General features: G+C 41.6%; 1 protein-coding gene across 1 annotated transcript; it reads right to left on the reverse strand.

Moving 5' to 3' along the window:
- Positions 1 to 796: 796 nt before the first annotated feature.
- LOC147610065 (uncharacterized) lies at positions 797 to 1927 on the reverse strand. The gene is made up of 3 exons (XM_086787259.1): positions 1775 to 1927; positions 1191 to 1688; positions 797 to 1069 (listed from the first exon to the last, which is right to left on the reverse strand). The coding sequence occupies exons 1-3, from the start codon at positions 1925 to 1927 to the stop codon at positions 797 to 799; spliced, it is 924 nt and encodes a 307-aa protein (XP_086643385.1).
- Positions 1928 to 14386: the final 12459 nt, after the last annotated feature.

The raw sequence follows: 14386 nt of genomic DNA on the forward strand, positions 1-14386 counted from the left end.
TGCGTCAAACTTCATTGCAAGAAAGCCTATGTCAAGGTCGACTCGATGATGCACAACTCGCCCTTGCTGAAGCGATTTACTTTTCTGGGACAGCTCAACTAGGGTGTGCGCAGCTTAGAATGAGAAAGAGAAGAACACGCTTGCATATAATTCAAAAAACTTTGCATGCCTCATTGACATGTTATTAACAAAAAAAAATTTGTGATCACGTGAATATAAAATCATTGATTATAATTGAAACATGTTGTATATCCTATTTAGGACAGGCTTCAAGTACAATACTACAAGCATAAATGCATATGTCACATCATGCACTCTTATTCTCCATTTATTAGTTATATAAGATATTTGTATATCTACAATCTCTTCACAACCATCACCATACTAACTAACCATTATATCAATTTTCAGGACATAACTATATTTTGTATTTAACATCACTAAAAGAAAAATTGTTTCTCATTTAAAAAATGTAGCAAAAATATTTAGGCAGGATTTTAACAAGCGTGCTTTGCATCATTCTTATGAATTGGGAAACTTAAGCATCAATACATAAGTAATAGAACTAGATAAGAAGCTAGATACATTTTTTGCCACTCAAAAAGCTAAGGTATAAACTTGCCATTGTTGAGTCACTTTATGCTTTGCATCATTCTTATGAATTGAGAAATTAAAGCATCAACGTGCACAAGTAATAGAACTAGATAAGAAACTAGATACATGTTTTGCCATTCAAAAAGCTAAGGTAGAAGCTTACCATTGTTGAGTCACCTTATATTTTAACACTTAAAGCTAGCTAAAATGGAGCTCCTTTGTCTATTTTGTAGATGTGTACTTTAAGGGTCAAGGTCTTATAGTCAATCATCTCAAAGACGCAAATATCGCCTTCTTGAAGTCGATGATCAATGCAATAGCGTTTCCATCCCTCCTCAAGTGTTACTCCCTCCTCAAGTGTTACTCTTGTGCGTGAATAAGACGAATGAACTATCCACTTTCCTTTAGAGGCATCAACAAGAGAGACAACGCATGGTCCCTTGGGTATGTGTTTGGCGAACTCGCGGGGGATGTCCTACAAAAGGAGGACACAAACATTAGAACAATGAAAACATAAACACTAGAGACAATGAACTACAGGAAGGGGAAAGGATTGATCGTGTAGCCCAAATGAAGAGAGAAGAAAGGCTACTTACAATGATGAAGGGCTTTCTGACGTTAGAAGCCTTTAGTTTTATGTAGCATAGGGGATGTCTTTTTGAGATGATGGGTGCCGTTGCCAACTCCGAGATCTGAGCAACTTCTACACATTCCTCCTTATGGGCGCTTGGATGGGAGGGTGGTCGTTTTTCTCTTGAGTTGTATTTTGCATTATGGGCTGTTGTTGGATTGGAGAGTCGTGCTGGTCCTCTTAAGTTGTATATTGACGGCCGCATGCAGGTGGTGGTGTTATGAGGGGGTCGCCTGATCTGCACTAAGATTCGATGCTGGCTCACTATCTTCATCTTCACGATATCCCCCACTTGTTGGTGCTTGTAGTAGCGGGCAAACTTTTTCCATCCTTTGCAAATGAAGCTCCCATTGCTCGGATGTTTTAGCCCTACATTCCACACCTGCTCGGTCTCTTCCTCCAACTCAATGTTTCCGCCCACACCCAGATCCAGGCAAGCTTTAGTGACAGAGAGTTGCAACCGCTGTTAGACATCAAACAGCACGACCTTAATGCAAGCAAAATGGAAGTGGAAAACTAGTCTGCAAAAATGGCAGCCGGAGGGTTTACCAAATAGGGCGCATTGTGAGACCCTCTTCTTGTGTTTGTTTGGGTCAGCACTTTTTCGAAACAGTAAGGAAATTCTCTCTTCTTTCCCGTAGAAGTTTGACACAACTTACCGACCAGAGACGGTGGCTTGTTCACCCACATCCTGCCGCGCATTGCGACAGTGGGCGGCTGCCTGCACGAACACACACACACACACACACACACACACACAAGTTTCATTACCTGTGTATGCTGTCAGCAATGAACTCCCAAAGGGCCCCCCGGGCCCATATATATAGGAAATTGTACCCCGCCGGGCTGGATGACGACCCCGCCAGGACCCGCCGGGGTTTAGGTTTCCCCGCCAGGACCCGCCGGGGTTTAGGTTTCCCCGGCGGGACCGCCGGGTATATCAAAAGCCCGGCGGGATTTTATCCGGTTACCAGGTCGCATGCCACCGGCTTTTTTGAGAACATGTTAACATGTTAACATGTTAAGAACATGTTAACACATGTTATTAACAAAAAATAATTTGTGATCACATGAATATAAAATCATTGCTATCTGCCAATGGTGCATGACATTAAATGGTGGTATGTCATCCATATTGCACCACGTTCCAAAGTGATGTATAATACATTCACTGATATGGAGCATATGGAGGATGTAACAAGCCGCAATGAAGATGATGTCAAACATGCCAATGAAGATGTTGTGATCGATGATCAAGAAATAAGAGATGATCATGATAATGAGGATGAGCGTGCCATTTCTCATGATCATGAGAATGACCCTACCATTGAAGGATGATGGTGATGTTGATGAGGATGATCAGGACATTGATCCCATTATCAATGGTGGACAGAATATCGATAGTGGAATAAATTTAATCGTAGCCTTACAAATTGATCAAATGGATATTGATGTTGATCATTTGGCAAGGATGGATCTTATTGAAGATGAGATCGAACCCTAACCAATCCATCACTGTATCATTCTAAATTGATGACATTTCTATTGTATATGTTGTCTTTTAATTATCATCTCATGATTTATTTTTGAATATATTTCATTGTTGTAAATGCATGGAGTGGGATTGTGTAATGATATATATTGTAATGTACTAAGAGATGGTTTAAAGAAAAGAGTTTTTAATTTTGTAAAGGAATGGAGTTTTTCTTAATAAAGCACTCGCGTGTAATAATGCGTGTATATTTGCCTGTATATACCCGCGCTGATACATGCATTTCTAAAACCAGTATACACATGAATTTAGATGCCAATATACACGCACTGGTAGACGCGTTTCTGAAACTTCAATACACGCAAATTTAGATGCCAATATACACGCGCCCGATACTACTCATATACATGCGCGACCATACACGCGCCCGTAACTTATTGCGTGTATTGAACGCGTGTATGGCAGCAATGTCTTGTAGTGTTTGATGTACTTTAACACCCATATCCATGCCTTCCAATGGTTTTATTGGGGCTAATTTGGGAACCTTCTAAGGAAACTAAGATGGCAAGCCATATATTGAACAAAAAGATCAAACTCCCCACCAACTTCATTTACTTCATATCCACAAGTGGAGAAGCATAGAGGGTGATGTCATGCTTAATCCTGATTAAAGGACCACACCTCAATGGGTAAGAGATTCCCTCTTAGGATATTTCATCCACCCTAAAATATTCTTTAAATCATAATAAATAATGACCAAACAAGGACATCCCATGGGACCTCTTGCGCCTCCCAACTATCCGATATTATGATGATATAATTTATAGGCTAGCGAAGAGCCTTCCTTTGCAGAGACCTACTGATGCGGCTATACCCAGAGATACTCTTCAAGGAATGGATGTAAGGGACCCCAATAAAGAAAGAGGTGAAAATAGGAGGCCGACCTCGATGACAAAGCACTCAATTGTGCTGAGATGAAATATCAACCAAGATGGCAACTCCGCTACCTAAGGAACTCAAAGTATTGGTCCATGTACTTGTTTTGCCACCAATTAATCAAAGGATTATTCCTATGTACGTGCAATAGTGTAGGCACATGTGATGGAAGGAGTATGAAGTGAAAAGAAAATCAATCCATTGCTCAACTTTCTAGAATTTGAATCACCATCATCCATGAATCCGACCAAGGATTGGATGTGCTTGCATAGCTCACATAGTTGATCGCTTCTTTTCAAGAGGTCCTTGTTGACATCATTGTAATCCACGCATTCATTAAGTTCATAGACACACCATTAAGTCTTGCTTCCAAGAATTCAAAGAGGAGAAGGCTTGTTTGCAGTGGCACAAATGTGATGAATCCCATGTGCAAGGCCTCACCTTCGACATCAACATTAGGCCACTCTACGGTAGCTCTATGTGTTGTTCATCTGCATCAAATTCCTAGAAGCCTTCAAGATACGAGCTTTAGGACAAGATGTTCTCCTCTCAGTTCATCCTCTCTCTAGATACAACTTTGTGTTCATAAAATGGAAAGCCACTCGAATTCTTGAAGATAGTCCAACACTTCCACATTGTGAACCAAAACATACTATCTTGCACAAGAGAGGGAGAGAAGAAGAGAATCAATCCATGCAAGGGTCAATTCGGAGACTTGCATTTAGCCAATCCTAATGAGTGTTAACTCCCCTATGTGAGGCCAATAGGGGCTCACTTTACCACCACTTGTGTCACCCAAGTGGAGATCCATAAGCTAGGTGTAATGAGCAAAGAAAAAGGGAGCTATGGAGAGCTCTACCTCCACTCAATGCCAATGTGCATGCAAGAGGGATCTTGAGAGGAAGACAAGATAAGAGAAAGGAGAAGAGAAGCTATACTAACACCATCCACTCCATGCATACACAACAATTAAGCAAGAAAGCATTCACAAACACAAGAAAGCAACCATAAGCAAGAGAGAGAGAGAGAGAGAGAGAGAGAGAGAGAGAGAAGAGAAGATAAGGGAGAGGAGAAGAGAAGCTATACTAACACCATCCACTCCATGCATACACAACAATTAAGCAAGAAAGCATTCACAAACACAAGAAAGCAACCATAAGCAAGAGAGAGAGAGCAAGACTCAATTGAGACAAATCGGATTCTCCCTTTTCATATTCCATAAAGTCATTTATATACATGAGCTCACTTTTTACAATGTCTGGCCACCCATTTACAATTGGGGGCCCAAAATTGGCTTCCTAGCTCTATGTACATCTAGCTCACTTACGACCAGCATTACACAAGCCGTAAGCTGTCATTCCATATATCTTTTATCAATAAGTGCTTATAGCGTGGTTATGCAATGGTAGATGAAAAGAAGCATAACCATGCTTAAAAAATGATGTTAACGAGAGTGGTTCACATACCCTATCCCTAATTCAAGTCTGACCTCACATCTGGTAAAGGATCTTGTGAGATCCCTGTTCCCACCGCGCAACGGATTCGGGTACTAGCAGCGGAAGTAGCACTTCTTGCGCGAGGCAAGGTCCCACACTCGGGGCCTCGTCCACGGATATCCGGACAAAAGACTAATCCGTCGGTTTTTCAAAAACCGAACCCGAAAAAAACTTCCCTTATCCGGAAAGCACGGGCGATTCCTCCAGGATAACTTTTTACTCTAACGTAGTCAAGCCCATTAATAAATCAAACTGATCCGACTGCACCTATAAAGATACTCGGTCAGATCAAGGAAGAAATTGCACTTGGATCATTGGGATCAACGCTTTTTTCCCCATCAAGAGGCACAGCCGTTGATTCCTATCCATAGAATAATTACTATCCGGGACTTACTTCATCTATCGTAATAACGGAAATTGAGTCTCGATTTACGGATCCATCAGTCCAGCCTAACCCCATCCGATCCCATGGGTTAGCCAACCGCCCAACCACTATAGTGATGGGATCCAATTTGGAATTTGGTTAGGTTTTGTCCCGGGTACCAAGGAAAAGAGTTCCAAGGCCCCCTAGCCGGAAGTTCATGCAAACATAAAACTAGCCACACGACTTACAATATGAAATTGCCTTTTTCTTAGCATCAGCTAACTTTAAAACAATCCTTTAATGAAACCATAGTACCACTGATCACAATCTTCCAATTTATCCAGTTGATTCATAATTTCCCATCATTCCTTCATCAGAGTATCTATGGCATCATTGGCAACTAGAACGCTCACCACCTGTCCACACAGGGGCCTTTTCAATAGTTCCTAACCCATAATACTCGACAATATAATCACTTATAAAAATCAAGATGGACTCTCTTGAAGATCAGCAAGATCAACCAACAGATCCATATAAAGAGCCATGGACTCATCCATTGAAGACCAGCAAGGTCAATCAACCAGATCCATGCCCGGTTTCACAAAACAACTCTTACTCCTTGTTCCAATATCTTCCTCGACGCACGCGTGGGTATCCTAGGCGACCCAGAGCCCGAGCACCGTATGGTCAGCACCCTCTAGGATCCTTCGCAGGTGACCTAGCGCTTCACTCATAGGCCGCTTCCTTGGTCCCTCATCCACCGTACCGGAAGCTCACCATTTTAATCGAACCGAGGCTGGTCAAGACCTCGGCCGACCTTGCTACGCGAGACGTCCTCCATTGACTCTCCGTCAGCAGTTGCAACTTTATCAGATTAGGTCTCCACGACCTTAATCACAAGACGGTCAAAATGCTTTCCCAGCATTCTTGACATAAAACAGCCATTTACAAACAGCATTTACAAACAGTTTACAAATACAATTTCTATATTAACTCTCATTTTTCCACATTATCCCTCATACAATCCACATTACTTATTCCACATTTCATTTATATGTGTACTCATCCAATCATATCATTTTCCATCTCTTCACTTCAGATTCCTTCACATCACATATCATATATTCACATCCATATCCACATCCATACATCCACATCCACATCCACATTCACATCCATACATCCACATCTACATGCTTATCTCCATTTTCACATCCTCATTTATACATCCACATCCCATATCCACATTCACATGCATACATTCATTATCACGTCCTCATTCATACATCCACATCCACATACATACATACATCCACATCCACATTCCCATTCACATCTATACATCCATATCTACATGCACATTCACATCCATACATCCACATCTATATCCTCATCTATATCCTCATTCACATCCATACATCCACATTCATGCATCCACATCTACATGCATACATCCATACATACACATCCACATTTACATCCATGCATCCACATCCACATCCTCATTCACATCCATACATCCACATCCACATCCACATTCACATCCATACATCCACATCTACATGCTTATCTCCATTTTCACATCCTCATTTATTCATCCACATTTATACATCCACATCCTCATTTATACATCCACATCCCATATCCACATTCATACATACACATCCATATCCACATCCACATGCATACATACATCCACATCCACATTCCCATTCACATATATACATCCATATCTACATGCACATTCACATCCATACATCCACATCTATATCCTCATTCACATCCATACATCCACATTCATGCATCCACATCTACATGCTTATCTCCATTTTCACATCCTCATTTATACATCCACATCCCATATCCACATTCATACATACACATCCATATCCACATCCACATGCATACATACATCCACATCCACATTCCCATTCACATATATACATCCATATCTACATGCACATTCACATCCATACATCCACATCTATATGCTCATTCACATCCATACATCCACATTCATGCATCCACATCTACATGTATACATCCATACATCCACATTCACATTTACATCCATGCATCCACATCTACATCCTCATTCACATCCATACATCCACATTCCTACATCCACATCCACATCCACATTCACATCCATACATCCACATCTACATGCTTATCTCCATTTTCACATCCTCATTTATACATCCACATCCCATATCCACATTCATACATACACATCCATATCCACATCCACATGCATCTTATCATATCTTATCACTTCCCATATCTTTTATGCATACCTCTATGCATGAAATTCAATTATGCTAAAAGTAACACTTTTATAATAAAATATTCAACTTTTATGCATACCTCTATGCATGAAATCCAATATGATAAAAGTAACACTTTTGATATAAAAAAATTATCCTTTATGCATACTTCTATGCATGAAAATTAAAAATGATAAAAGTAACACTTTTGATATAAAAAATTTTCCTTTATGCATACTTACATGCATGAAAATTAAAAATGATAAAAGTAACACTTTTAATATAAAAAAATTATCCTTTATGCATACTTCTATGCATGAAAATTAAAAATGATAAAAGTAACACTTTTAATATAAAAAAATTATCCTTTATGCATAATATTAAAATTCAATTTCTCCATGATTATAATGAAATTCTTTCAATTAATCTAGGATGATAATTCCTAGAATATGGTAGGAAGTCCTCTTTTTATGCTTTGAATGAAATTATTTTATGCATAATTTTTATAAAAATTTTGCCATAGCTCCGCTGCTATGACTGATAAATCTCAATTTTTTCTAAGGGATAAAGCTTATCATTAAGGAAATAATTAAAATGATCTCTAATTGGATCATTAATCTATAATGGATTGAATCATCAATATGCATAAACTAAAAGCATAGAAAAAAGCCATTAATTTGGCCTCAAGCATAGCTTAATCTTGGATTAGAAAAAGCTTTATGAAAAGCTTCATTTGGATTGAGAATGGGTCATGAGTATGACCATTTCTTGAGTGAGAGAGAGAAATTACATAAAAACCATTAGAATTTAAACATAAATAAAAATTAACTTCAATAGCATTTATTAAATTATGTAACTCTTCATTCACCAATTGACTTTAATAGCATTTAAAAAAAACATACCAATTAAGCTTCTCAAGCTTGAGAGGGGTTGAGAAGAGAGAAACATTGAGAAATTGTAGAAAAGATCAATATTCACTAATTACCTTACAAATTGCTTGATTCTTTGTTCACGGTAGAGGCCCCCAACCAATCAATTGGTTAAGTATGTTGATGGAGCCACTAATGGGGATTGAAGAAAGAGGGAAGCTCCAAAAAACTAGTGAATTATTAAATGAATTCACAGTTCTTGGCTTAGGTGGAGTAGAGTAACGATGCATAAACACTATCCATTTTTCAACAAGGGGGAGGCTTCTATTTATAGGAAAAATTGAGCTCCTAACCAAACAAACTGATTCTAGAATTTTCTAAATCAGTTTGGTCAATATTTGACCATTTTTAGGTCAGTTAAGCTAACTTTTTGGAAGTAGACTTGAATGAGGAGAGAGGAGAGATGAAATATCTCAATTTTTATGAGTTTAAAACTCATTCAAGCATGTGAAATATGCACCTCCTTTAAAGAACTCCCCTTCCTTACATATGTGTCATAATGGAATCATTTTAATATTGCTCATAGTTTTTTTTTACTAATAAACCTTGTACATTTTCAACTCTTCATCTTATGTGAAATATGCACCTCCTTTAAAGAATTCCCCTTCCTTACATATGCGTCATAATGGAATCATTTTAATATTGCTCATAGTTTTTTACTAATAAACCTTGTACATTTTCAACTCTTCATCTTATGTGAGCATTTAAGGGACTCCCCTTCCTTACATATGTGTCATAATAAAATCATTATTTCCAAAATATCTCATATTTTTAATATGGCTCATAGTTTTTTACTAATAAACCTTGTACATTTTCAACTCTTCATCTTATGTGAGCATTTAAGGGACTCCCCTTCCTTACATATGAGTCATAATAAAATCATTATTCCCAAAATATCTCATATTTTTAATATTGCTCATAGTTTTTTACTAATAAACCTTGTACATTTTCAACTCTTCATCTTATGTGAGCATTTACTCATTTTTGGGTATCTTCTTTTTACAATTTGGATTTATCTCCTCCCTACACATGGATTGATGCTATTGGCCCATAGGAACCTTAATTGGACCATAATCCAAAGATTTATGAAAATCTAGACCCTTAGACTAAGGTTCTTTATACCTATTTCTAATTAATTCCAATTGCACATTGGAAAATTCTTTTTGAATTTTTGTTTCAGGGGATTTCATCTTAATTATATGAGATATTTTTCTATCCAAAAATATTCATAATTTGAATATTCTCTCTCTAGAATAATTTTCTCTCTCTAGGCTAAAACAGCCACAACAAGATCTCTTATATTTCAGAAAAGAAATTGATTACAGGGGAATATGCTAGACATCAAAAAGGGGTTGGGGGAGGAATCTTACAGATCTAATGGTAGTAGATCAAGTACGTGCAGAGACGAAGCTGCATTACGAGGTAGGATGTGGGGGGTCTCAATGGAAGAGACTCGATAACTCGTCCAAAAGGTTTTCTCCATTATATCTTTGAAAGTTTGGAGGCACCAAGTAGGCATCCACCATTGGATGCGCTCGTAGTAGCCAAAAAGTTGCTTTAGTGTTGGGCCTTTGTTAAGGTCGAAGGCCAAGCCTTAACTACCTTCATGGTAATGGCTCTAGTCCAGGAAGGTTTCCAACAAAGTGATGATAAGATTGAAGAACTTAATTGTGGTGACCACATCAGGAGATGGCAGTTGCTCGTATCTACTAAATAATGAAGTCATGGAGGCACTTGAGCGTGTTTTCTTTGGTGCAGAGGTTCTGTGGAGGAGTGAACCATGGGAAGTTGTAAAGGAGTTTTGGGTTCTTGGCCTGCTCCTCATGAAAGAGATTCCATCTCCAACAATGGTGGATCGACATATATTTGAGGTTGATCCAGATCTGGGGCAGTGCCTTACAGTATTGGTCCCATATGTATGGTTTAAGAAGGAATGGATGCCACTAGGCCAGCTGCTCTCCCATGAGGTCAAATGTGATGGGACGAGCAGTGGTTGGGGGCCTGTGGTATCCATCGCATCGTCGAGGGGGGTGCTCGTACTTCCACAGCTGTCGCGATGCTTGGCATTGAGGTAGGTTTGCAGGACATGGAGGTCCATTGCAGTCAGTTACCATGGTTATGGGTGCCTCCTGGAGTTGTCGACCGAGCAAAACTTGTATGGTCTGCTTGAACTCCATGAGATTGAGTGTATCACACCAATTGAGGTGGTTCAATAGAGAGTTATGAGACAAAGGTGGAGGGGTGGCTGATGTGAGGAGGTGATGGTGGCGAGGCTTGCTGGTAAGGAATGAGGGATGCCTAGCTGATGTCGAGGGTAAATGTGTTATGGATTTGGATAGGCCTATGTGGAGAGTCAAAGTGGAAGGTGAGGGAGGAGTGGGTAATGGGGAGGTGAGGGGGTGTAGAGGACTTTGAGGGGAAGAGTGGGAGTGTGGTGATGCCGAGTGGGGGTGGGGGTGGGGGTGCTTGGGTGCTTGTGTTGGGGTGAGAGGAGCTGGGAGGATGAGGTGGATGTGGGGGAGATGAAGGTGGGGGTGGTTGAGGGGGGTGGGTGCCCAAGTCTCCTCCTTCGTGATTGTCATTGTTGTCATTGTTGTCCTCATCTGAGTCGGTGTTGTCAGGGCTTTTGGAGTGGAAAAAAGCCTTGGTGTCAGTGACTTCTTGGTGTGAACTCCATGGGGAATGCCACATGTGAGTCATCAAACTGCATGATGTCAGTTGCCAAGATAACCTCCATCTATAGTCATAGGATGAGGAGGCTCTCTTCTAAATAACGATGGCAGCTCATAGCACCAAAGGGCTTTTTAAGCAGCGTAAACGATTTCCTAACCTATTCGGTGTAGGAATCGGAGGCCTTCTGCACTTTGGGGGAGGAATAAGGGAAAGGGCATAGCCCATCCGGTACGGCAAGGTCTATGGGTTTTTTGTGTTTGGTTTACTGGACGTAGAGATGGGCCCAATTGAGAAGGTTTGCTTGGAGAGGATGGATAGGGAGATCAAAAAAGATGGAGGGGTGGGCGAAAGAGAGATGTCCTTGAAAGAAGAGGGTCGCTAGGAGGGAGCTGCTATGGGGTGGGAGTTTGGTTAGTATATAAGAAAAAGTGGTTTGGGATGGGGTAGTAGGTTAAGGTGTATGGTTTGAAAATTGAGCTCCAAGGTTTGTGAGGGGTTCTAGGGAGGAATGGCCAGGAGTGGAAGCTCAGTGGCGGTGTCCATCAATGCGTCAACCTTTCTTTTGACCTGTGGGTGTGTGTTGGGTTGCTTGTGCTTCAACAGCTTCCACTCCTTGGCTTTTTTATGGAGAGACTCTTTATGAAGAGACTCCTTTGTAACCTCGCGGTAGTGCTGGAAATCGAGGCTAGTTTTGGTGAGGGTTTCTTTCGCCTAGGCTACCCTTTGGCGGAGGCCTTGTGTTGTGGCCTCGGCAAGGGAGAGTTCATTGAGGGCCAACTACTCTGCTTCATGTGCTTCCTATAGTTGGCTTTGAATCTCTGAAAGGTAGGATGGGGTGCTGGCCAATATCTGCTCTCTATCCTCCAGGGCCTATTAGGGCCTATTAGAGGTTGATATTGGTGATGGTGGTAGTAAAGAGAGCCTCCTGGCTTTGCTGTTCCTAGGCCTTTGCAAGCAACATCTATTGCTGCGCCACTGTTTCCATCTCCTCCTACCTCGATACATACAATCCATCATCTGTGTGATAATCTCGCCTGCTAAATGGGAGAAGCCTTGGGCGAAGTCAGCAATTCCCCGTGTGATGCATGGGCTCCTTTAAAATAGGCCTCATGTGGGCGGAAGCTCCCTATGTGCACCCAATGGAGGGTTTTTAAGGTATTTTGGTGAGAGGAGGCAAGAGAAGATGGGCTGGCTTCTAAGTAACAAGGAGGGAAAGGAGAGGATCCTACAGGTGGTGGGGTTTCATATATATAGATTCTACTCAAAAAATGCCTTCCGCCCCCGCCGATGTGCTTCCTCCTCAGCACTAGCTTTACGATGGGCTTCAGCAGTGGCAATCTCCTTTGTGTTTGGGCCCTGGCCAGATTGGGGGGGAATCTGCTCCTGCTGCTTTGGTTCCCGGTGATGGCTTTGGGGTGGAGAGTTGGGTGAGGATTAGGGGGGTGAGGATTAGGGGGGTGGAGGGAGACTAGTATGGCATTAGACCCCTATAGAAAGCTAAATTGATTTGGCCCATCTAGCAGTGTGGTACAGCATCTTGGTTAGTAGAGACACATCTGCAAGCTTTCCTTGGGTGTGTCTCACAAATGGAATGCAGCTCCCGAGTCCCTATGTAGGTGTTTTTCGTAAGTTAACGGTGCACCTACTGAATCTATCAATCCATCGGGTTGTGAGCAAAAAGGATAAGGCCTTGGCCTGCATGACAAGATCCTATTGTGTGATGTTGGCCCATTCCACCCCATCCTTAGTGGTGGAGCCTTGGAAGATGCCGCGAGTCAAACATGTGGCGTTGGTGAGTCTCACATAAGGCTATTCCGTGCTTGGGAGGTGCAGGGCATCTCGGGCTGTGTCTAGACTTAGGTGGATGGTATGGGTCTGTCCTATGGCATCTAGCACCTATCCAGTTATGACATTGGCATCGTAGGTCTCTATGAAATAGAGACAATTAAAGAGTTATGGGCCCCAAGGTTCCAATTTTGTAGCCCGCCAAGCCCAATCTTCTCCAAACAGGTGACTATGGATGGATCCGCAACAGCTCAATAACAGGGTCATGTGATAAAGGAGCTTGTGCTCCACCTTATGATTGTTCTTCATAAGGTTGTGGATAGTATGTCCACAACCACTGACCTATTTCATCAAATTCTCCCCCAAGTGGAATAGATGTGTGGGATGGATGCCATACTCCTCTAAGCATCCCCTTGCAAGGTGGGCGCTTCTTCTTTTGCGAAGTGTGGGAAAGGACCTCGAGGGAGGAGTCTGAGTGTTCTGCCATGGAGTGGAGGATAGGGGATAGGAAGTGCAAGCTCAAGAAAAAAATTTACAAGATTTTGGCTAGGGAAAGAGCAAAGAGTGAGGAAAATGAAGTGGTGGGTGCCCCTATTTATAGGTTAGGAGGAAGGACACGATGGCAAAGGTTGGTACGGGTGTGGTATCTCCAGGGTACGGTCGTACACTTCTGAATTGATACAGGTGTGGCAAAGTTTGGTATGGCCATGACAAAGGTTGGTATGCCCATAGGCAGATGGGATATTGAATGGTACGGCTGTGGCTTCTGGTTGGTATGGCCATGGCATCTAGTTGTTGCTACAGCCATGGCATAGTGGATGGAATAGGCATACGCTTCTGTTTGATAACTAGGATAGAGAATGGTATGGCCATGGCTTCTGATTGGTACGGTTGTGGGGAAATTGAGATGCAGAATTGTATGGTCGTGGCTTGGAGTTAGTACGGTTGTGGCTTCCTTGGTGGCTATTGGTTTTTTTTTGGGCACCCCTGCAAACAGGTTTTGTACCCCAGGCTATGGGGCTAGCACTCCATTGTGGGTTTTGTACTGACTCCGTGCCTAGTTTGCCAAATGCAAAAGATGGTCCCAATTGGGTGATGGCGAGGTTGGTATATCCCTTGGCAGTTCAGAGGATTTCAAAGAGGGAGCAGCTGAGGGTGGAGAAGCCAAGGGTTGAGTGGGAGTACACCAAGGTAGCCAGATAAGCAGGGGTGGGGGAGT

Source organism: Cibotium barometz, chromosome 50, assembly GCF_041138505.1.
Source record: "Cibotium barometz isolate CiBa-2024 chromosome 50, ASM4113850v1, whole genome shotgun sequence".
NCBI classification, from domain to species: domain Eukaryota; kingdom Viridiplantae; phylum Streptophyta; class Polypodiopsida; order Cyatheales; family Cibotiaceae; genus Cibotium; species Cibotium barometz.